General features: G+C 41.5%; 2 protein-coding genes across 10 annotated transcripts in view; both read right to left on the reverse strand.

The window, feature by feature from the left end:
- The window catches only part of agbl4 (ATP/GTP binding protein-like 4), a 279,730-nt gene that overhangs the window by 60,061 nt on the left and 195,363 nt on the right, over positions 1–24,306 (reverse strand). The gene's annotated exons all lie outside the window — the stretch shown is intronic.
- bend5 (BEN domain containing 5) lies at positions 732–15,330 on the reverse strand. 4 transcript variants are annotated; one of them, XM_037115643.1, is made up of 7 exons: positions 15,076–15,330; positions 14,813–14,871; positions 13,509–13,639; positions 12,145–12,622; positions 9,414–9,562; positions 7,402–7,615; positions 732–7,163 (listed from the first exon to the last, which is right to left on the reverse strand). In XM_037115643.1, exons 3-7 carry the CDS (start codon positions 13,608–13,610, stop codon positions 6,967–6,969), a joined length of 1,140 nt encoding a protein of 379 aa, XP_036971538.1. In that variant the 5' UTR covers positions 13,611–13,639; positions 14,813–14,871; positions 15,076–15,330; the 3' UTR covers positions 732–6,966. The 4 variants fall into 4 exon arrangements, with proteins under 4 accessions (XP_036971538.1, XP_036971537.1, XP_036971535.1 ...); XM_037115642.1 differs by having other exon boundaries at positions 14,995–15,083; XM_037115640.1 differs by lacking the exon at positions 15,076–15,330 and having other exon boundaries at positions 14,813–14,996.

Raw genomic sequence — 24,306 nt, forward strand, 5'->3', positions numbered from 1 at the left:
TTTCTTGCTGAGTGGAAGATGAGAGACATCTGTCAACTCAGTCTGTTAAATAGTCAGTCCATGCCAACTTACCCAGAATGCCAAGCTTTTTCTACATCATGAGTTTTTCTCAAAAACATTAAAGTAAAAAATACATTCACAGGGCTGTGCTGAATCCTACACCTGTACTATTGGCGTGTGCCTATAGATTCTAATAATATAATGTACTTCACCAATTGCTTATTCTCCACCTAATTAGCTGAAATTTGTCCTGAACACCAGAAAGACCCTAGGGATGATCTACAACATTTTTCTTCAATAAATGTTTGTTCAAAATTCATATTTCCACTAGTTTTCTTTTTTTCCCAACCAAATTTTGATTCTGTGAAGTTAGAAGAAAGATAATGATGTTTTATTACTCATTTAATACATTCTTGTGAGAGCAGTATTGATGTTCCCATCCGGTTCTGGAAAAGAAAGCAATTAAGTGTATTTCCCAACATGTCCATCTATTTCTTGAAGAAAAAAATTTCGGAGGTGTTTACATCCTTTAGGTTTACAAAGTTTACCTCATCTGAACTTTTTCTGACAGCAACACAAATATTGTACGGTCAAGGCAGAGGCAGCACTGGCAGCTTTTAACCATGTAGTTTTTAGATTTTCCAACACAGTTCTTCCCTTGCAATCATCTGTTATTGTTCGATAGAGACACAAAGCAGGAAAGACAAACAAAGACAACAAGAGGTTTGTGCTGATAGAATAAAAGTCTTGATTTATTTCTGTTTATCTATACATTGAACAGGTGTTCCTGAATGCAGCAAGAGAAAAACACAGAACAGGATGCTAAGCGTCAAAGAGTTGCTCGCATAGCAGAGGTGTGGCCGGTTTAGCAAAGACATGTACACTCTCTATCGCATATACTTATAACATCTTCTGTAAATGTAGGGTTACCTCTAAGGAGGCCGAAGTAGGGTGAGGGAGTGTTTACTGCAATAGTCTTGAAATTCTTTTTCACATTTTATCACACCAACTGGAAATAACTCCATACAGTAAAAACCCTGTCTTTCCCTAATGATCATTGCAATGCAGGTACAACTATTACAGACAGGTATACAGTCAAGCAGCCCTGTACAGCTCAGCTTAATTCAACTTCATGAAAGTGTAGGAATAGTTGTGTACGGATTTGTCGTGTCGCCATTGTCCCGTTTTCTTTTTTCTTTTTTTTTTTTTTTTTTTAACTCTATCTCAAGGCGGTGTGGACACATTCAAAAGGTTTGAACGCTCGCCAGTCACCCTCCACCCAACAGTGATGTGGTACCAGGTGATTACAACTCCACACCTGCATAGGAATTCAATTACAGACACACAACTCCCTGGGTCAATATCCCGGACGAGAGCAAAGCTTAAAATTGAACCATTATGAAACAGTCCAGCGAATGGCTTAAGTGCTTCCAGGAAACCAACTGCCGTGTACTTGAACACTGCTCACAGTAGAGAGGAGTTCCCCAGCATATTTCATGTTCACAGACATGGTCAAAGTAAAAACAAAACAAAACAAAAAAACAAAACAAAAACAAACACACACTGACAGGTAGAGGAAACCACCCTTAAAAATCTCAACAACGTTCAAACACTTTGGCGCTGAAACGATTCCATTGGTGTCACTGCACAGGGTAAAAAGAAAATATAATGCACTTTTTTTTTTTTGTATAATGAAGCCAAGTCCAGACACTGAATGCTGCGGTACATATGACTTGAACTCACAGTTGGTCAATCATGAACAAATTGCTACACTAAATTCATATTTTCAACACTGAAAAATTACATTTGAGTTTGTTAAAACGACAGTAAGGGACACAGAGATACAGCCGGGGAATCACAGATTAAAGCGGCGACATGATCAAACTCCCCAACAGTCGTCCCAAAATAATTTTCTCCTGGGTAATTTCACCGTAATACATAAACACAATCCAGATTTTGCGAACCAAACTGGTACTAACCTTGGGTCAAACACAACATGTTTTGGCTGAGGAGCTCTTCTACCGTTACAAACACTGCCCAGTCCAACTGAGATTTCCTTTTTATGACAATCTGGCATGCAACCAGTGAACAGTGGTTTCCTTTTGATTTATTGTTCATCTGAGTGTGATCTGATAATCATGTACTATATATAGTGAAACCTGATCTAACCAGTATAAATGCATATTTCTGAAAATACACTGCAACAATGTAATATTGGTAGACAACAGGTGCTAGAAGCAGATGCATCCATTGAAAATCAGCAAGTTCTGAGGTACTTCTGAAACTCACAGCTGAGGATACGTATAATCACTATCTACAATATTTGGATGGATAGCATATAAGTCGATACAGTAATAGCAGGGTTACCGTTTTGCGAAACATTTTGGCTTTTTACGATTTCGATTAGCTGAGGGGATAGTGGCGGTTGACACACCTGAATAAAACATAGCTGTATGAGGATAAAAACATAGAAAAACAGCACCATTTGAGGTCCGATAGACAGATCAGTTTTTGAACTGTTTGCTGGTAGCACCGTCAACCAGTAAAAATCTCAGAATGCAATACAGAGACAGAACACAACCACTGATCAACTGCACGACATAGCAAAGAGCGAAGATATATATTCAGAGATGACCCCTCACGCAGACACCCCCTTCAGAGCAGCATCTTTAAGCAGGTAATAAAACTGATTTCTCCTAACAATGATATTGTGTACTGAGGTGTTTTACAAGTTTTATATACTGTACATGTTGAGAGTAACCAGGTATACCTTTTCCTATAGATTTTTTTTAATATACACACATAGTTTACAGTCACTGACAAACAAACACCAGAGTAACAATGAGGTAGGACGGTGAAGTTAGATGAAGTAGAACCGGTTTGTGGATTGTATACAAAGTTACTTATACCTTAAGAAAAATATAGGCCTAACAATGTGTTCCTCCCGTCTTTTTCTTATTTGAAGGTAAGTCTGACATTGTATCTGAAGCTCAAACAGTAATGTGTTTTGTGTACACTTAGTTGTGAAAACTACTGGATGGAGCCATTTATCTCGTTCCACTCAGAGAAGCTGGGGCTGATCTTGTTTTTTTGGCGCAATCAAACTGTCAGAAGGCGGCGTAAAGCTCCCTCACTTCTGAGACTTTGACAGGTGGGGTTCACAACATAAGCCAAAACACGAAGCGAGGAGGACAAGATTTGCTATTATTTTTGATACGTTTGCATTTCTAAAACCCAGTCCATATAAATGTCAGGAGAGTAAGGAACAAGAGGTGGCACAGGAAGAGGATCACAGAGCCAGCGAGGTTACATTTCATCCCTATCGCTACTTGAGTGAGAACAGTGAGAGTACTGCAAGTTCTGGTGTGTGTTACAGAGCCAAAACTAGCCTATATCATCCATTTACAGCTCTGCAAGGTTATATACTGGTGTATATTACTAATATGAAGCCAAAACCCAAAAGGGCTCCTCTGCAAGAGACTTGGTACATTTGATAGAGATTGGCCTTGCCATCACAGATTAAGCAAATCTGGGTTAAAAACATACAGTCCTTCCATACAGCTTTCATCCACTAAAGATGGTTTTAGTTAAAGGATTAGGCTTAATCGTGCTCCAGGAAAACCAGCCTTTGAAAACAAGTTGAAATTTCAGATGATGTAATAGCTTTAGAAATGCTCCATCTTAAAGCATTATTTTAACCACACCCCCTTTTGGCATCAAACAACAAAGAAACAAACACAAACACAACACACAACAATGTGTCAGAGTTTCAGCATGGTCGCTTTGCACAGCAGAAATCTTTTCTTTCTTTTAAATCGCATGTTTTTTTAATACATGCTAGCGCAGGTAAACCTCACATGTGGCTTTTGTACAGGAAAAACGAAGAAACTGGAAAAGGGATATTTTTAGGAACAAAAAAAAGAAAAAGTAAAAAAATGTAAAAGATGCCACCATGTCGGTGTCTTAAGATCCACTAAACTCTATTACCTTGGCATGGGCCATTTATTTTTTGTGCAAAACCTGCTGATTCCTCGTCAGCACCTCATTCTTAAGCTTGATCTCAGCCTTGAATACTTTGGCTTACAATTACCATTCATTTGTAAAAATACACAATTATCTCTAAATAAGTCATATCTATACATACTGTAACCAGCATCTTCACACATTAAGTTAAAGCACATATTCCAGTCAGCTTGCACATTTATACAGGTAAATATCTTTAGATCAGTAAATCCTGTTGTGGGCTTGAAAGCCGTGTAAGGTTGTTTACTTTTTGCTTGTCAATTTTCCAAGTAGCTACTTTTTGTTCAAGAGGCCATGACAGAGTTATAGAACCCAGTTTCATGAGGAAATCTCGTTTTCTGAACACCCTACATAAATCGAAGAAGATTTTAAATATTCAAAAGTAGTAGTACTTCTCCTAAGTAATGGGAAGTATTAACTCAAGCTTGTTTTTGGAGCATTGGCATGTCAGGGGGCATATCTGACAGACAAACCAAAATCATATCCCATAACTCATTCTTGCCATAAAAAAAAACAAAAAAAAACAATAAACCAAAATTTTCTAAGGTGCATCATGATAATACCATGATTGTTAGGCCTTAATCCATACAGATCTTTAAAAAAGTGGACGAATACCACAAATACATGTCTTTAAGATTGAAGAAATAGCTGAGAAGTTTAAAGTGCATTCAATTTGTGTCGATCTAACTACTGCATCTCGATTAGAAGAGTACAACGATTTACGGATTCTCATCGTACTGTGGCAGATCATTAGAAGGTAGATTCTAAGTGAGGCTTTTAATATATCACACTGTAGTTTAATGTACGGGCGGTTTAAATCTGATGTTAGCTAAGCCTAGTCTCTTGTTCCATAGAGATCACTTTGGCTAAGAAGGGGAGTTAATTTTTTTCATTTGTTTGTAGATTCAACTGATCTACATTTGGATACAACATCAAGCTTAAAGCCAACAATTCATATGAAAATAAAAACAAAAAAGTGTAAAAAGTAACACAAGAATTGATCAGGTAACATGGAATTACAACATCAATTAGATAAACCAAAACTTGACCAGAACCTTTAAAACTGTAACATGAAACATGACTAGAAACAGAAATATCCATGTTTAATGGAAAAAAAATAAAAAGATGTAATCTTTATGTACACTAAAAAATATCCAGAATATAAGGTAGCTTAACAAAAGGCTGATCTGAACTTTTGAAATGACAAAAAAACAAAACAAAAAAAACAAGAGAGACAAAATGATAGAGAGAAATAAACCAACAAACAAACGAGAATCTAGAGTGTGAAGAGGAGAGAGGGTTGATGGGCAGCTCTGCAGCAGATTCACAGTTAGCCACAGCTAGGTCACAGTTGAGATTTCAATCTGCAGCATTTAGTTCCAGCCTGCAGACAGCCACACAAACCATTTTGGATCAAAACAATAAAACAACTAGAGAGAAAAAAAAACATTAAAAAAAGAAACCATACAAGAAAAGGAGGACATTTTTAAAGTTCTGATGGCATAGCTCAGAGGAGATTGTCACTGGAGCAACCTTACTTTGTTCCCCAGTGGTGTGGCTTAAAAAAGGAGGGGGGTTATTATGGGGTTCAGCAGGCCCAGACAACTTTGACAGGACAATAGTGTTTCAGACAGCTTTACCCACAGCTAACACTGCTTCCACAAGAAGATGGCCTAAACTGTGCAGAGCTGTGCCCAGATTCTCTTACCCCCATACTGTCCCTTGCAGCGCAGCATCTTTGAAAAACAGGCGGGGAGGGTCGTAGCAAGTAACCCGGCTCGGCTCACCTTGACGGTGTGAATCACACAGAAAACAGTACCTCTTGCCATCTCTCTTACATTCTCACAGCAAAGTGCAGGTGAAGCTTCATCACTTCAGCTTACTATACATTTACAATCACAGCCTACTAGAAAACCCAGGGGCGAACCAGCCCCCGGTGATTGCCAAATCCATTTAAGGCCTTTCTAGGCATTGACATGCCTGTACCACGACAACTCATTAAAACAGTCAAATTGTCCGAAAAAGTGACGCGTTTGATTAAGAGTAGCACAGGAATAATCACATCAAAACCTTTCCTTGTGCTCTCACATTGATGGCAAATGCTCACAACCAAAAGGTCAACACAATAAAACAAACATACTCTATAGACATTAAAGTCATACTTCACATTTAACCTCTGTAGGCTCTCTTTTTAAATAAAGTGACCTGCTGTGATTGGCCTACAGTTAAGGGGAAGAATTAATCTCTTGGAGCAACAGAATCTCTGTTGCAAAAATGCAATATGGCTGTTACCAGTTAAGACTTGTGCATCTGAGACCCTGGTGTCCCATTCTATGCAGAAAGTACCAACAGCGAACACTAAGCAGATATTGAATAGTCACCAAAATATCCACCTGTTAAAACGACTAAGATCTAATGCAAACTAGCATCATCAACTCTATAGCATCGAAGACTTTAGCTCGGGCATTAACCTTTCACTTTTTAAAAGTTTAAGGACTCAGTATCATGTTCTGATACAGAACAATACATCGATTTCACCAACACATCTAATCTCTCCTTTTGACACAAATGCACACGTCAGTAAACCATGTCTTGGTACCAATCCCACTGTAAAGCTTTAAGAAAAAAACAAAAACAAACCACTCATACCAGATCACACCAAACTAGTTCACACATGTTGAACTTCTCACAGGTGGGTAAAGCTGTCTGTCAGCCAATGAAGACACTGGGCACAGAGGAAGGTGATGGCTCTATAGGGAGCTGGGGGGGAGGGGGGGGGGTCTATTTGTTTTGACATTTTTAACAACAACCAATCTAATGATTCAATGGAAAACAACTGCTGCTCAAACCGTGACAAACATCCCCCAACCACCCATATCAGGTCCCCTCAATATCCTGCGAACGACGGGGGGCAGAAGGCGCTGGCGTGACAACAGTTGACCACTACATGCCATCGTAGGTGAAGTTCTCCATCTTGACTGTCTGTCTGATGAGCAGCTTGGACTCCCGCCGCTCCTCGTTCTTAATGGACTTGTTGATGTCCATTATCTTTTCACAAATGTATTTGTTCACTTTGGACAATCTCTGCGTAATCTCTGCACTGTCGGCAGTCTCTTGAGACACTCTGTCGTAGAGACACTCTGAGGAAGGAGTGAGTGTGAGCAGTCAGACTACATCAAATAAAAAAAATTTTGATCTTATCTTTGTCTGGTGTCTAATGAATATATATTACTGACACAAAGGCTGTATGATAAGAGGAAATCATTTTTCTGTACCTGATGTTTTCCAACTTGTCTCAGCTAACAAAACACTCAGAAAAAGGACTCATCTCTTTCAAAGTTTTGAATTTCTAATTTCAAATCAGTATTTTTATCTTACCTCTGACGATTTTCAGTTTGCTGGGCGACAGAGGAGGTTTGGGCAGGGCGTCTTTCTTCTTTTTGGTGGCCACTCCGGTGACACTGCGGTTCTTGAGGGTTTCTGTACCCCAGATCATTACAGCCAGGTTCTTTGTGAACTTGGAGTCTCCCTGGGTCCGCTGCAGCTGATGCCACTTCTCCTCCTCCACCCAGATCCCTCCACCAAGGTGTACCTAGAGACGGGACAAGCGTAAAACCGAACTGTGAACACCACATTTCAACATGTGCATTTCTGTCATCTGCTGCAGGTAGAACTATTATGTAAGCACTGTCATCTGTTCTATGCCAGAGAAAATGATTTGTGTAATGCAGTGTGGATATGGAAAAGTTTAGTTGAAAAACAACAGAATGAGCACACTGACGCATACTAAGAAACATGATGTAACAATTTAACCTTAAAGTACCAGCTTTGAAATGATTTTGATGGCACTCTGATTTGTAATGGGGAGAATTCCCACCTTGCATCCCACATGGCTTTTCTTGAACTATGTAACTATGACAGTTTTGCTAGTCCATGGTCTGTGTAGGCGTTAACCCATCTAAATCTGAATAGGCAAGGTGGGTCATAGCTTGCCATGGTGGGATACATCTTAACCTCCTAGTTCCTAGTTAGTCCACTTCACAAATCCCGAGGACCGCCACTTTCACCAGCAAGGATACATAAATAAGCTAAGGCCACTGGCTGCTTGCGGCCTGGATTACCTCCACTATGAACTCAGCCTTCAGCTCTCTATACACTGGCCCCAGCATGTTGCATAAGCCTGCACCAAACACTCCAAGCCGATTGCCAGGCTAGGCCGACTGGCCCGGTCTTCTAGGTGAGCTAATGCAGCGGGGGGCATATGTGACTCTCTTTTCCTCTTCTCTCCTCTCTTATCACTGTTAAGTCTTTAGGCTAGCATCCAAAAGGCTTTTCCCTGTGCAGCTAATGTGCTTTAGGCCCCCAGCCAGCAGACAAGCTTTTTACTGCCCTCAAGTTAGACAAGATTGTTTTCGCCCTCCCTCCCTGTTGCTCTCGTTTATCTCTCCCTCTCCATCTCTCCTCCTTCTTTTCTCCCCTCTCACTCTCCCTCACTTGGGCTAACCTGTCAGTCACTTTAAATTCCTCTCGTGCAAATAATTAATATGGGGTCCCTGATGTAGGAGAGTTCTAATTTGCAAGTGTTCTTCACGCTTGAAGTGGCTGCAGGCCCCAGAGCTTGTAGTACCAATTCCCCCCCTGTCATCAGAGACAGGACGCTGGTTGAGTTACAGCGGTGGGGGGAGTAAAGAACCCTAACAGGCCAATAAACACTGATGATGCCGGCTGGGCTTGCAGGAACAATAATAATCTTCTCAACCTTGTTTACCTGCTAGGGTAGGGCGGCCAGGGGGGGAAAGGACTGATCAACTATGACGGCATGTTCTCAGGTTCATGGGTGTTATGAGGAAATACAGCATTTCCTACAAAATCAGGCTACTTCCCACAGTGGCCCCCAGGCAGAGAGCCAGGTATACAGGAGAGGGAACTGAAGGATACAGGGATCATTTTTATGTGAAGAATGAAAGTCCCTATGTGAAATATAACTACATGACTGTATAGCTTAAGTGTATATAATTAAAAAAAATACATGAATAAGTGGACATATGAATAAAAACAATGATGTCCCACAATTAATTGGAATAAAAATTAAAAAAAACAATCCTTGTTTTCCTGCTGAATGACTGAACATTACAACAAGCCTTTGACAGCATCATTGGGCTTTGTTGAAGGCTTGTCAGTCAGTTGCTGAGTGAAGGCATCTTTTATTCCTTCTTTTTGAATTTTAGCGCTCGGAGGTACTGTTTTGTTTACATTTGGTTGAGTGATTTTGCCTTGAAGAATAAATGTCAAAATACAAAAAAAAGAAAAGATCAAGGAGATGAGAACCGGCAGGGAAAATCAAAACGCAAATGAGAATAAAGAGCGTCACATAGACCAATCAGGCGTACCTTTCCATCATTGCATGTGTATACTGTTCTGGGTGATGGCGAGTAGCTGGAACTGGTGTTGGCTTCTTCCCTGCATGTCTCTTGGGCCTCAACGATGGGTTCAACCACTTCAGCCTTGATTGTCTGAGTGCCACTGTCGTGCATAGGCTCTGCAGATATAAACAAGACATTTAGCATCACGGCAATGCAACCAAGAAAAACACACTACATCTGTCAGTGCTTTAAGTTGAGGTAAGGTCAATCAAGGCCATTCAACAACAGCTTGTCAACGTCACAGAACCACAGAGGGAGACACTACAACAGCAGACAGTTCAACAGCACTTGACAACATGCCAGTAGCACTTTAATCCCTCCAGTACCCATGAGCATGTGGCCATAAATTTTGTGGTATTTACCAGTGGAACAGTGCCCACCTGCTCAATTGCATGTTACCCACCTTGGGCCTAGGTTTCCCCGTGCCTCGAGACAGCCGGTTATTCTATCTCAGTACCTAAGCTGGCTTGGTTGCAGGCCACACTAAGCTCCAATGTGGCTGATGAGTTTTAATATCGGTCAGTGCACTCCATCCTCTACCCGACAGCACCCCAGGGTGCCCTAATCTTTAGCCCGTCCATTAGATGGTCTCGCCAGTAGCCAGGCGCCTCTGTCCAGATCTACAGAGGGCCTGAGGTTAACACCAGCATCTGGCAACACTCGAGTTTGCACTCTGACGTGCACTGTAATGACACCACTTTTAATCACACTTAAACCGTGTTTATAGTTGCGTGAAACACCACGGCATAGGCGCTGCAGATGGCACATGATGGTGCATGAGCTACGGGCATGCAGAGGCGGTTATGCTCAATGCGTTGTTCTTCACAGTATTCTCCAAAACGCTAGGGGGTGTAAAAACATTGTTCTGTGAATAAGCAAAAAGTCGGAAGTGTTACCAGAAAAACATGGCTACACACGCTTCCCTTGTAACCATGGCAAATACAAGTTGTCAGTTGTATTCACACATTTTTTTGTAATGTTTGCACACATTTCAATCAGACTACGTACAAAAATGCAGCTATCACTGTGTTAATCTTTTTACACCCTCATATCTTTCAACGTTTCCCCACAAACTGCCTCATCATTTGCCAGTGAGCCAAATAGTGATTCTTCCACGGAAGAATCCTTTGGTCTCTTAAGGAGGGGGTGTTAGAGGCAAACCTGTTCGGGCAGTCTACCTCTGAACGAAGCCTCAACTTGTGGAGCTTTCACACTGATGAAGTTCACGTCATTTTTGTTGTGTGCACTGCATTAAGCATAGATTTTGCACTACCAAAGTACTTTACTTCCTGTATTGGACTTACATCCTTAATACTACTTAAGAAAATCCCATTGCTGTACTTTAATCTAAGTATTATTGTAAGTGTCTTCTAACTATTGCACCTTTTTTTGCTTACACTGCAGCCCAGCTGTACAAGGTAGGAGATTTGACTTTATTTTTTTCCCTTATATCCCTGGTCTTGGGCTAGACAGTAACCACTGCTGTTGTGGGAATACTGATACCGTACGGTAAGATATAAACCTAACTTAACTTAAAAAAAATGCAACTGACATGGATTATCTTTACACTGCTGTACCGAGTGTTTTTTGAAATGCATATACATCAGTAAAGCTCCAGACCGTACTCATATGAAAGGACTGACCCCACAACAGTTTTTTGTTTTAGGATGGCCACTATCATCACTAGTCCACTCAACAAACCTGAGATGCAGGCCAAGCTAAACACACAAACTCAAAGTTTAGTTCCATTTAGAAATTCATCTGTCTTAATTTTAGTAGAAGGACACTGGGTTTAAACAAAAGTCCTAAATGCTCATGTAAATCTAGACTAAAAAGATAAGTCTATGAAAGGGCTTCATCTCAAAACACACAGAGAAGGAATATTCCTCTTGCATGATTCTATGTTACTTTTAGGCCGAATGAAAAAAAAAAACCCATAATGTTTGGCATTCCTTAACGTTCTTAAAAAAGGCACAGATCTTTTTTAGATCAGTGGGAGTACAATGAGTAAATTGTGCAAACAGTAAACACGTAGATCAGAATGTGTCGACACACTTGCCTCCCACACATGTTACTGTCCAACAGGCCTGCTCACAGAAACGGCTACACCCATGAAAAGGTCCACTGAATGGGTCTTCCCCAAATCTGAGCTTGCTCTGTCTATCATACACAAACACATGAACATCTTTGCTAATGTCTCATCATCATCTTTCTCACAGGTGGTGGTGGCTTCAGTGACCTCATGGCTATTGTTCACCTCTACAGCCTGGCTGGAAGCAGCTTTCGGAGCTGACTGAAAAAAGTTGGTCATTAAATTATTACTGTGGTCTTGAGCAACTGCCAGCTCCCTCTTTTTCTGTTCCTTTCATTTTGGCATCCGAGTTATGTGCAGGTCCTGGCACAGCAAGGAAATTCACACCAGCATTAGCTAGTAGGTAGTTTAGACCTGTCTCATGTCATGTGCTCTGCTGCCAGCAGTGCACTTTTCAAGTTTGGATGACGTGTACAAAAGAAAATGACTCCATAATCAAAATCTCTATTGTAGTTTTACAATTATCTTGGCATTGTTGTTCTCATTAGTTAACTGATGTGACTTTTGTGGACATTTTCTTAAATTATGTTAAAGGTAACTAACACATTTTGTGGCATAAGTAGCAGTGTTTTGTGTGTGTTGGTGTGCATGCTCCTGGTCCCTCACCGCTGCCCAGTCTCATGAGAAGCACGTCTTGCAGCCTCCTGTTGAAGTCTCTCAGCTCCTTGACTTCTGTCAGCAAGCTGCCATATTCCTTCAGCTTCTTGGCCTGCTGCACCAGCTGCCTGCGGGTTCTTTCCAGCTCCTGCTGAAGCCTCCTCATCTCCTCCTCTTGTTGCCTGTAGCTATGGACCAGCTCCTCATACAGGACTCTAGGAACCACGGCCGCAGATACCCCAGACACGCAATCTGTGTCCACCTCCAAGTGCTGTTGTTGCTGCTGGTGATGATGCTGCTGATGCTCTGCCTCCATATCATCATCCTCGTCGTCTGCATCTTCTCCCTCCTCGGCCAGCCGGTCCTCATCCAGGTCCTCCTCGCCCTCCATACAGGAGTTGGCAGCATTTCTCTCCAGGCGGGCCACTACTGCTGCTAGGCTCTTGGAGGAGTTAGACAATGGGCGTCCATGGTCCTGAGACAGGGCCTGGGGACAAGAACAACTGTCAAATCAGGGAACTAATAGGCAAGTGAAATTAAAATTTGAATATAAATCATGGAAAGTTGAGAATTGATCATGACAAGAATAAGATGTATGTTCTGCCTGATATTCTAGAGAATCTCACAAATCTTTTTGCTGCATCAGATTTAAAAAAAAATATCACATTAGTTGAAAAATGACATGATAGACGGACAGACCGCAAACGGTTTGTTTTGACTGTGTGGATCTCAATTGGAACTGGGAAGAGAGGAGTCACCGAGTTCTCTGATGAGCCGCTCAGAGGATTTGTCTGTGAAAGGGCAGCTGTCCAGAGTGCTGAATTTGTGTTAATCCAGCATATGGTAAAAATAGCGTGGGGGATTTTGGGTGTCAGCCAAGTTTATAGAAATGTGACATTAGACACGTCAATAGATTCATTTAAAATATAATACTATTGTTGTGTATGCATCAACATGACACAAGCAGGCATGGGTGTGTCCATGTTGATATAAACTTATTTTTTCGATGAGTAAAATCATTCAATGTCCTCAGTGACACTGCAGTATCACATTTAATTTACTTATTTTGACAATCTTGTGCTAATAAGTTGTCATACATTACTTTAAGTTAACTTTGCACCCACATGCACAGACATGGATGATTTGAATTTGTTGGAATGAAATCATAAAATCAGTCTTAATTGCAATATCAGTAGATAAGTAGTCACTCATTTGTATACGCTCAAGTGGCACTTTGATTGTATGTCATAATACTGGTCTAAGTAAATACAGTATGGTGAGGAAGAGTCCAGGATGCAGTGCAGCCACTTTCAAATGTACAAACTAGTTTCTTCCAAAGTGAAATAACTAATGTCTACTTGAGGCGTGCCTACCTTTTTATGCCTGAGCGGCATTCTCTCCTCTCCAAAATTGTTCTCAATTGAGTTTCCTGAATTCTTGATGGACATCTTGGGAATTTTCATCTTCTTTTGCATTATACTGTCCTCAAATTCTTCTACTGTATCTGTAAAGTGCAGACATAGAAGCATGATCACAAATCTCATAAAAAGTTTTCCAGACAAAAGTTAAATCGATTGTCATTAAAACGTGAAAGTACCTACAGAGTTCTTTCATCCTTTGGTCAAACTCGGGCCGAGGTCGTTTAGCTTCTCCATTCTGCTAGATCAAACTAACTTTAGCACTCGAAGATAGGACTAAAATATAAGCTGTATAACAGACTGCGAGTCTAGACGTCCTGGCTTCAGTATACAGCGTTTTAACATGACTGCCTGCTGTGAAGGTGTCACTCGGATGTGACCGATCTCTGCAGCCCAGACAGCTCACATTCAAGGATTAGTGGTGTAGCTAGTTAAACATCGAGCACAGAAAACGACCGTGGGCAAACATTACTGTAACTGTAGCTAACAGGAAGCAAATCACTTCGCACATGTGAGCACATTAACATGTTGCACTGGCATGAACCCGACATGACGTTGACATGTTGGTGACAGAGACGTTGCTATGTGCAGTTCATTTCTGAGACACAGCGATGACTGCTGCAGCACCGCATCGCCTCTGTGACACAAACCTACAGATAAGCCAGCTAACATGCTAACCGCAAATCACCAAAGCTACCGGGCTAGCGCTTCGACCAAATGTACAAACCTACAGCAAAAACGATAACATGCCAGCCAAGGGCTGCCACATGTGTTCCTCATGTAGTGACAGCCCCGCTTCTGCAAGCAGCTGACTCGCGCTTCGGCGCTAACATGCTAACGCGGTGCGAACACACAGCAAGCTAGCAAGCGTTAGCTTCGTGTTGTAAACAACCGTTGTGACTGGCTAACGTTGCATGCCACGTATTTATCGAAACAACCGGCACTACTCCGTCGAAACAAACGAGCTAACTCGTGGAACAGTATTCTCTGGATGTTAAAATCCGTAAAGCATTGACGACAAGGTATGACTACCTGCCAAACTTATCTTAGCATATCTCACTAGCATATCTAGCTAGCCACCGCCGAGGACATTGTTGTGGCTATCAGTGTCAGATTCCAGCTGATCACGTCTTGACAGATCGGACAAAAGGACTCGCTTTGACACATTCCCGAGTTTCGCGCACATCAACGTTACTTGATCAGACAGAGAAAACCAGCTTCAAAAGGAGAAAAGCTGGTGTGTTAAGAGGGCAACTTACCTGCAAGGGCAAGGATCTGTGCTTCGCACGGCTGGCCTGCGCTGCCATTCTCTTCAGTTCTGTGAACCAGATACACCTTCTGATTATCAAAATCTGTTTTGTGCAGAGGTCTCAAATCTTCGACATTTGAAATGGGTAACGCGTAGCACATATCGTCTTCAAAGAATCTAACAAAAGCATACATTATTTACTTCTCTTTGGTCCTGCACTTTGGATATGGTTGACAGTTTTTCCTCACAAAGTATTAAAAAAAATATACACACAGGGGGGTTGGGGATGGTGTCTGCGCTCGGCTACTCTTGCCTGGTCCACATCACCATGGAGGATCATCAAGGCATAAGTAATAGACATTACATTACCTTTGCTGTCAGGAGACGTTAAGATACAAAGGTATTGAAACAATTTAGATCTTTTTTTTCTCTTTATAATATTATAAAAGCTGTTTTTTTGTCACATTTCAAACATCTCTAAAATTGTAAACATCTATAAATATACAAACATTTTTTTTTACAAAAATACAATTACATACAATATTTAAAGACAAAATTATTTATATGGAAATAAATAAATAAATAAATATTGAAAGCATTGCTCTAAATGATCATGCACGACATTGACTCTTCCTAGATCATTGTTTTCATCACACAGTCTTCTGAGGGAATTGTTTGAGGGAACTTAAGTGGGAAATATCACCAGGATGGTCACCTGCCCAGTCAGACTTCACTGGGCTCTGGGTGTGCTTCCATGTGTTTCCTGCTGTACACTTCTCATCTGCTCCTTGTATCACAACAGAAAGACTTAAGGCCAGCTGACAGAAATGAACTCTTTGTTATTGTAAGACAGCCAGGTGGTTATACAACAGGATGGATTTCTCTCAGTTGTTACTCTAATGGAGAGCACCACAGTCGATAAATGACACTAACAATTTCGTTCTGCTTCGGCTGCTGTAATTGAAAAGTAACTGATGCAGAACTATATAGAGCCCCCATTTTTTTTTTCTTCTCTGATATTTCGTTTCATAGTTTCAGGCATTTGGTTAGTTATGATTAGGGCCTGTTTCAAATGCCAGCTTCCCCATGATGTTTGTTCACTGTGCTGTGTGACCGATCTCAGAATCTGTTAAATGTATACAGGAGAATTTGAGTACAAACAAACAAACAAAGCAATGATAATAGTTATTGGAACAGTATGCTTTCAATACAACTGAGTGGTTACATCTCCAAGCTATGCTATAATGGGGGGGACTAGCTTGCTGGACTTTTCTATGACAGAAGCCACCAACTGTACTGGTGAAATTTAACATTCATATACATTAGTTATTCAGCAGTTAAATCCAACAAATGTATATATTCAAGGCATGGTCATTTCATGTATAGTTTGGCAGAGCTCCACAAACTATTACAGGAGTGAGAGTGATAGACAAGAGATTTGAGCAGCTTCTCAACAAGTCGAACAGAGGATTACTGCTAATCTAAGCTTCTGTTCAATGGCTCTCCTGTCCTCAAGGCTGGGCTTGTCAACATGAGACTGCTCAGTTTCTGGAGCGTTCTCTCTCTGAAGTGGTCAGTGTTTTAAGGGGGACACCACTCCAGTCAATGTTACGTCAATGTTACGTCAATGTTAATATTTTCCAAGAAAGTTTTTTTTTTGCAGAACAACTCTCACTGAAGTGATACACTTCGTTTTTTTTAAGTATTTTTTGTCTTTATTGATAGAACAGCTGAAGAGGTGACAGGAAACAGGATGAGAGAGGGGGGAGTGACACGCAGCAAAGGACAAAGCCTCTGTACATGGGACGCCTGCCTTCCCAACTGAGCTAAACGGCGCCCCGAAGTGATACACTTCTTATAGACTCACCGCAGTTTTGGTTATTTCTAATTAATTGTTATGTGTGTTTAATCAAATTTTTCCAAAATTTGGAAAACTGATTCATCCCTGTAATCTACACAATTGCAAATTGCACACATTTGTCCTTATATGGTTCTGCACTTCGTCTCAAGACTTCACCCCTGTACTCACTCTTGCCCACAGTAATTATTTCATGGTACGTTGCTCCACTGCTCTGCTGAACTCTCTTGTTCAGCCTGAACCTGGTCACAGTGCTTCAATGAACACACTGTTTCTTTCACATGCAATTTTCTGTATGAACATTAAGGCTGGTTGGTCAGGGAGACATCTGTGCTTGTAGTTACATACAACGTGTTGTTTCTATGTTCTTCTTGAATATCTAATAAATGATCAGCAATATACAGTAAACCCATGCGATGAGAGTATATATTATTGACTTGCAAAGATATTGAAGATCAGACACAGCCATGGTCCACAGGGGTTCTGCCCTTTTTCACACTTTCTTTTATATATATGTACTTTTTCTAGATTTCAGATTAACAGTACTCTGTACATATGGCTCTGAGATATCTTTTTTTTTGTACATTTTTGTGTCTCAAGGAATAATGCATCTTAATGAAAAAATCTGGTGTATTTAGACTTTGGACTTTAGACTTTTATTCATCCCACATCAGGGAAATTCACTTGTCACAGTAGCAGGTAGACAGACATACAATAAGTACAAGACGTAAAATACTAAGATTTAGATAATCTTGTGAGTGAGTATAGCTTGATGCAAATCCTGATAAAAAAATCCATTATTCTTCCTCAACACAGTGGAGATTATGATTCCATCTGTATTGCTTTGCTGTCCTAGTGAACATTTAGAGTTAATCAATACAGTTTGATGTTGGATTTGGCTTGACTGAACTAAAAGGAACTTTTGGGCCTTAGCGGAGGTATGCACTCTACCGAGTGCCATTCTAGTTCTTATGTGTTTTTTCCTTATGTCATTTTTTTTAAAAATCAATTTCAGGCAGATGAATTTCCCTTGGGATTAATTAAGGTCTATCTTATTTTATCTCGGGTATGAGCGAATGTGCCCAATTGACATCTCTCTGGAGCTCATATTTCAGTGGGTCTCAGGCCTTTTTCACAGAAGACATTCCCCTCTCTCGCCATCTTTCAGTTATATTGATTTTAATATATAACCATACATGCTCTCATTACAGAGGGGGTTGTGCCACCTTAAGTTAAGTCTAAGTCCACCTTTCTATATGCAAAAGTACATTTAATTAAAACAATATCAATGTCATGTGTTGACTTTTCACCATCATGGGAATTAAAAGCACAGCTGCTATTTATTTAATGAATCCAATCAGCTCTTTTTAAAACTGTTACCCAATCACACAAAATCCACTCTGAGACGACTATCGGCATGCTGATTAGATGAAGATAGAGTGATTCATCAAAGCTAGCTAAAGAATAACTCTTGATAATATTTTAGCAATATATATAATTTTCTTTTTCTTTTTTTTTTTTTTTTTATCTCTGAGGGCAGTTGATTGGGTAGAGACTCAAGTCAGGACAGAAGCCAGACATCATGTCCTGCCTATTAGCTCCACACTGCCAGGCTCATCTATCTTTATTGGTCATCCATTAGCCTGCATTAAAGGGAGACACGGGATAATAGCAGTAATGATGCTGATGATGGAATTAGACTGCGGGTACACACGTCATCATAGCAGCATTGCGCCAGGAATCATAAAGAGTTCCCACTGACTCGCATACAGACAGATGAAATGAAAGACGTCGTTGTGCTTCTGATATGTATGTAAATATGTGTGACAGAATTAGAGAGGGAAAGAGGACACAATGAGGTTTTGCAGTTTAGGGTGAAAAATGTCTACGGGGTGTGTGCATTAACTTTACAGCACGTACACAGCCAATCTGAAGGCAGCACCTGTGCCAACCTGTTGGATGGACAGATGCTGGTACGAGTGCGTGATGATGGTTGGCAGGGGCGAGCGCCAGCCTGAGCAGCAGCAGCATACACACGACAGACCCAGCAAAATGATGATGCCAGGCATTAGACAGCCGGGATGGAGGGATCATTAAGGCAACTTTCTGGAAAGATGCTCTGAGATCAGGAGAGAGCCGGGCAAAATGAAGATATGGGCGTCTGGTTCCAAGATGACAGATCCAGGGAGGCGTAAACGTCTTTTATGGGGCGACGCACTACCACGATCAATCACGACTGTTTACAGTCCGGGGTGAAAACCGTTTTCCTATTTTGGTTGGAGGCATCTCACCAGTCTTTCTCTTATTATGCCTCTTAATTAGCTCCGCATGAATTACTAATCAACCATGAAGAAGGCATTCACCAATTTAAAAAGTGATAGCCCATGAAATGAACAGCACAGCCTCACGCAAGCACATCAGTAACTAATGCCGCAGGGCCTGAAAACAAACCTTTGACTGAGAGACGAAAGAAAGACAGATGGACATGGAGCACACACACACACACAAACAAACACACACTCACAGAGGCAAATCATATTTGTGAAAAAAAAAAAATTCCTTCATTAAGTATTTAGAATGGTATCAGTGTTGGCCCTGCTATCATGCTGTGTAGACTCAGTGATCCACCCAGGAGACATTGATCTTCTTCATAAGGAACATAATGACCACCAGAGAAATGCTGATCATATTTCAGCACCAGTCAATTCAGTTCATTAGGGCCGCTCCACCTCCTACTGCGGCCCTGTATTGATCTCGCCACTGTCACCAGACTGTTATTCTCTGCTAACTAGATAGGCAACTTGCAAAACTGTAATTCATACGGTGGCAACAGCGAGCGGAACAATAGACTTCAGGGAACAAACAAACAAAAAGACACAAAAGCACCAAGATTGCCACATCTGTATGTTAAAGTAGTGTGGACTGTCTGTCTCTCTGCCCTTTTGCGTCTGCATCAAATGTCAGACACGACACAAGAAATCCTAAAAGTATCAAGGCTGTCCCCCGGTTTCAGAGAGAATCTTTCTGACGCCTCTAATACCTTTTCCACCGTCTCCTCTCCTCTAATCTCCACTTATCTGGCAGCCAGGTGAGCCGCAGCACATGGCTGGTGGGCAGGCTTTGGTCTGTGGGAATACGGCTCATCTTAATGGTATTTCTCCCCCCCTTTTCCTTCTCTTCCTTTTGCTTCTCTTGCCCGCTCCTCCAGGGCGGCTGTCAGACAGAGACGGAGGGAGCCAGAGAACTTCTCACTGCTGCTGTGGCTGACAGCAGGGAGCCGCTGGGATTGGACGAGCGACCGCAGCCGCCCGTCATGTGGAGGGGCGGCCAGGCTCACAGGTGCGCCACATCTGACAGATAATAGCAGATAAAGTGGAGGCCAACCACCAGCTTGCTCCTCGCACGGGGAAGGGCGGGGGGCGGCGCGTGGTGTTGGGGTGGTGGTGGGTGTGGGTCAGATGAATAGGTGGGGGCTGAGGCAGGGGCATGTTGAGGGGGAAAGTGCTTTTACAACTAGCGGCTTTTACTTAACCACCAACCGGCCAGACACAGACCCCCGCCCACACATGCTCGTCAAGGACAGACAAGGTCACACATCTGAAATCCCTCCACAGAATCACTCCTGCAGCTTACTGTACACTTGGAGGAGGTTAAGATTGATTCAGAGCTTAATACAGAGTGTTTGTGCAGCTGCTGCGTCTGAAAAAAAGCACATGAAAACCAAGCAGTCGTCGTCATTATTAGTTTTTTTCCCCTTCCATTACTTGCTGCTCTTTTATTACTCCTGTTTTAATTTCTGTTGAAAGAGCTGCGAGTCTCCGAAGTACAATAACATTTGTTTATGCCACACAGCCTTTTCCCCTCGCATGCTCTTTCTATTTCATGTTTTTATTCATATTCAAATCTGCTTTTCATCTTAGCGAGCAAATCTAAACCCCAGTGAACAAAATGCAGAGACGTCTTCATCTGTTTAAGCTGAAATAACGCTGACCCAAGCCTATTTAAATCAGTGGTAATACAACAATATTTGTCAGCAATCATGGTCACTTATGTTGGGACTTTACATTCACTTCTACCTGCCACGAATCTGGCCATTGCTGCACTCCACATGGCAAAACAGAAAAATAAGCAAAAGAAAACTGAAATCTCCCACCCTGTCTTGAGCCAGGACACCTGTGCACTGGCAGTAAAAAAGTATGTCACATGTCATGCATCTCCTGTGTCAACTGGATGCAGGAAACACAGTCTACCTTACATTGCTGAGACACTGCGGCAGAGAAATCAGTCAAGACGAATCTGGCAATCGGACGCCGAATGGCCTGAGACAACAGCCACTGAGCTGCCACCACTGAGAGATTAGGTGCAGAGGATTTTAGGGTGGTCTTGTTGATCAAAAGGGCTGATATTTCTCAAAAAATCTCTTCACTCTCCACTTCCTGACTGTCCTCCCATTCAACATCTGCTCTAGCTCTGGCTTGTTCACTGTTATTGGCCTTTGAAAGTCATCACTGCCGCTTGGTCTCCAATAGAGGTCAGTGCAAAGTCACACACTTTCACACAAAGGACAGCAGGGTGGCGTAATGAGCAGGAGAGTTTCCCCGAATCTAAAGGCCTCGGGTTCAAGTGCGCTGCTGTGTTGACGCTTCACAGAGAAAAGAGAGAGGCTGTCGTTCTGTAGCTCAACCCGACGGCTGACCTGCCAGTGAAAGCAGGGCAATTAAAAGTAGAATTTCCCTACGGAGATCAATAATTTATGCATTTTTTTATTTATACATACAGTTCTCTACACGCGCACCCATTGGGCATACATGCTCCACACGTAGATCTGACAGGGGGGACCGAGGCACAGGCTGAGAAAGGGCTGATAATGACCTTGACCGATTGGCAGCGAGCATCTCCTGGCAACGTACCTGCATGGAATATTCTCAATTTAGAAGAGTGACAGGTTATTATATTAACAATTTATCTTAGCCTTAAAGCCTCACTATTAGTAACAGGTATGCATATGTTAGCGGATCACCCAGATGCGCCGATATTGAGCCCATCCTATGGGCTCTGAAGCAAAGAGAAGGAAATAGGCTGTGAATAACAGTGATATAGTGGTTGTTTTTGGCTCCACACACACACAAACACACACAGAGTCCAAAAACTCAATCCACCAGCCATAACACAGCGACAGAGTGGCATCAACCTCTATTATCTAGTCCCTATGCTGCTAACACAAAAGGCTCCCTGGAACAAAAATCCAATCAGTCCTCACTAGGAGGATTTGCTCCACAGCAGTGCTCAGCAACACTGGTGGCTCTGCTGGTGACAAAGAAATAATCTCAGAGCCCACAGCCTGTTTACTGCCTCCGTCACATCGCCCTTTTAGAGAGAGAGGACAGACAGAGTCGACGCTTCTCTGTTGCCATTTACTGTCCTCTGAGTTTAGCACTGTCTCTCACTCTGTCTCCCCTTATATCTCTCTCTCCTTTTCTGCATGCAAAAACATGAAACACATGGTTGGCTGTGTGTACAGTGCGTGAAATTACCGTATTTGCGACACAGGGAATATTTACCCTGAACATTAGCAATATGGACTCAACAAAAAAAAAAAAAAAAGAAACCTTCAGGCATGCGGGCTCGAGACAGGTTTTAAATAATTGTTTGATGACAAATACTTTCGAAATATTTTAAATATCGCGCTGCCCCTTCCCTCTCCCCTCTCCCCCTCTCCCCCTTCCTACTGGCTTCTATCTCTCCCAGTCCTCCATTCTTTGTCTGCTAAATTATCACACTTGTTCTCCATTCATTAGCATGCCGCTGCTTATTTAGCCACGCTGCTGCTGAGAAGCCCTCAACAAAATCAACTGGAAAATACTCAATATGAGGCGGCCAGCGCGCCCCTCTCCTTTCCCTGCCTCCCATCCCTCATCTCCTTCTTTGTTTGTTTCATGTGTGTGTGTTTTTTTTTCAACCACATCAAAATGGAAGCATCGTCCCCCATAATGAAGAGGAGGGAGATAAAATATGCAAATTCGCAGAGAAAGGATATAATTAGGGCAATAATAGGAAGTGTTGTTTTCACAGCTGCTCATTTACACAAAAGCCTGATAGTATTTTCTTTTTTCTTCTTTTTTTCTTTTTTACAAATAATGTTCATCTCTGTTATCCTTCTCTCTTTCTTCCCTCCCTCCCTCAAGGTGCAAAGTCTTGTGCTCCACTAAAAACAAATCTCTGCAGCTGTCCAGAATGAAAGCCAGTCAACCACGCAGTGACGGAGCCACCCAGAGATTTCTATCAGCTCAGGTATGTACCACAAGGCTGGATATTAAGCAGGAGGTTACATACAGGTTGTTGCAGACCTGTCTTTCCACCTTCCCTGGATCAACGCAGGCCGTACAGAAACACTGTTTCTGTAGGAGCAACGTAAATAATCAGCTGGGCAAATGTCATGCCACTATCTGTTAGCAGTTCACCAACATATCTTTGAAGGCTGTTATCTCTTTTTTTTTCTCCTCATACTCTGAGCCAGAAATCAACACTTCAGTCTCACTTACATAACTTTCCAGTTTTACTCCTCCCTCTATTCTGAATGTTTTAACAGAGAGGTGTGTTCATTTATCATTCATAGCCTGGCTTTTATAACATTTTATTCCTTTGGTTCTTTATGACTATTGACAGTATTTCCTCATTTATGAGTTTTAAAAACATCCGACTCTAATGTGTCGACAAAATGAGACGTGATCATTTTTGACCTACAGGTTAGGAGGGCGATTATTATAAAATATGGTCACCTTTCATGAATTACTTTGACCAGACCAGAAACTGAAGCATCATATAGTTCTGAATACCACCGTCTTCACTACCTAACCCTACTAGCCACCCACTTAGTTGTTAATTATATTTGATTATACCTGTTCATGGAACCAGAATTCAGACACAGATAGGCTCATGTATAGGGGCAATTTATATAATGTATTATATTAAATGTTCTCCTTTTTTTCTCCTAATTGACGTTTGATTCAGTTTTTTTTCTTCAGTGGATAATAATCCATTATTTTGCAGACAATGCATTCACATATTTAAATATGAAATTTGTGATCTCAATAACAATAATCCTAAAGTAAGTGGACCACGAGGCAAGTTTCATGGTGAAATCCTATAGGTTATTAGCATTTCACAGAATTACACCGAACTAAAAGGTGTGAAAGACTGGAGCACACACATAATTGCAACTATTTTACTGCTGAGATCTGTCTTACTTAAATCTCGGATGTGCTTCTATAGAAAGATGGGAGTAAACGAGAATGAAATAAAACGCTTAATGAATGAATATGGGCTTCTTATGTTTCATCTTAACTCAAAGGACGACTGGTCTGACAGATGAAGATCGGCTGATGAAAGATTGAGCCACAAAGAAACTGGTGCACACGAGGGGTTAAACTTTCATCTTTCTGCGCGAGTAAAGAAAAATGATTAACGTTGTGACACAGATGTGTTTACTTCAAAGTCAAGCAGTAATGGTGCCACCACAAAGAATTTAAATATCCTCCCTGTGTTTCGTGAAGCGAGTATTTCACAGGATTTAGACGCAGGAGTGAAACTAGACCAATCTGACAGAACTTCCATATGCAATTTGCGAAAAGGACCAGGAAAAATGC

The sequence above is a fragment of the Acanthopagrus latus genome, chromosome 11, assembly GCF_904848185.1.
Source record: "Acanthopagrus latus isolate v.2019 chromosome 11, fAcaLat1.1, whole genome shotgun sequence".
Taxonomy (NCBI): Eukaryota; Metazoa; Chordata; class Actinopteri; order Spariformes; family Sparidae; genus Acanthopagrus; species Acanthopagrus latus.

Bases quoted from the DNA above. Each gene is read 5' to 3' on its own strand.
- bend5 (XM_037115640.1), bottom strand. From the start codon at position 14,996: ATGTATGCTTTTGTTAGATTCTTTGAAGACGATATGTGCTACGCGTTA. The intron at 9,563-12,144 runs GTGAGGGACCAG...TTATATCTGCAG, and splicing joins TCTCATGAGACTGGGCAGCG to AGCCTATGCACGACAGTGGC. The intron at 7,164-7,401 runs GTAAGATAAAAA...CTCCTTCCTCAG, and splicing joins CAAACTGAAAATCGTCAGAG to AGTGTCTCTACGACAGAGTG.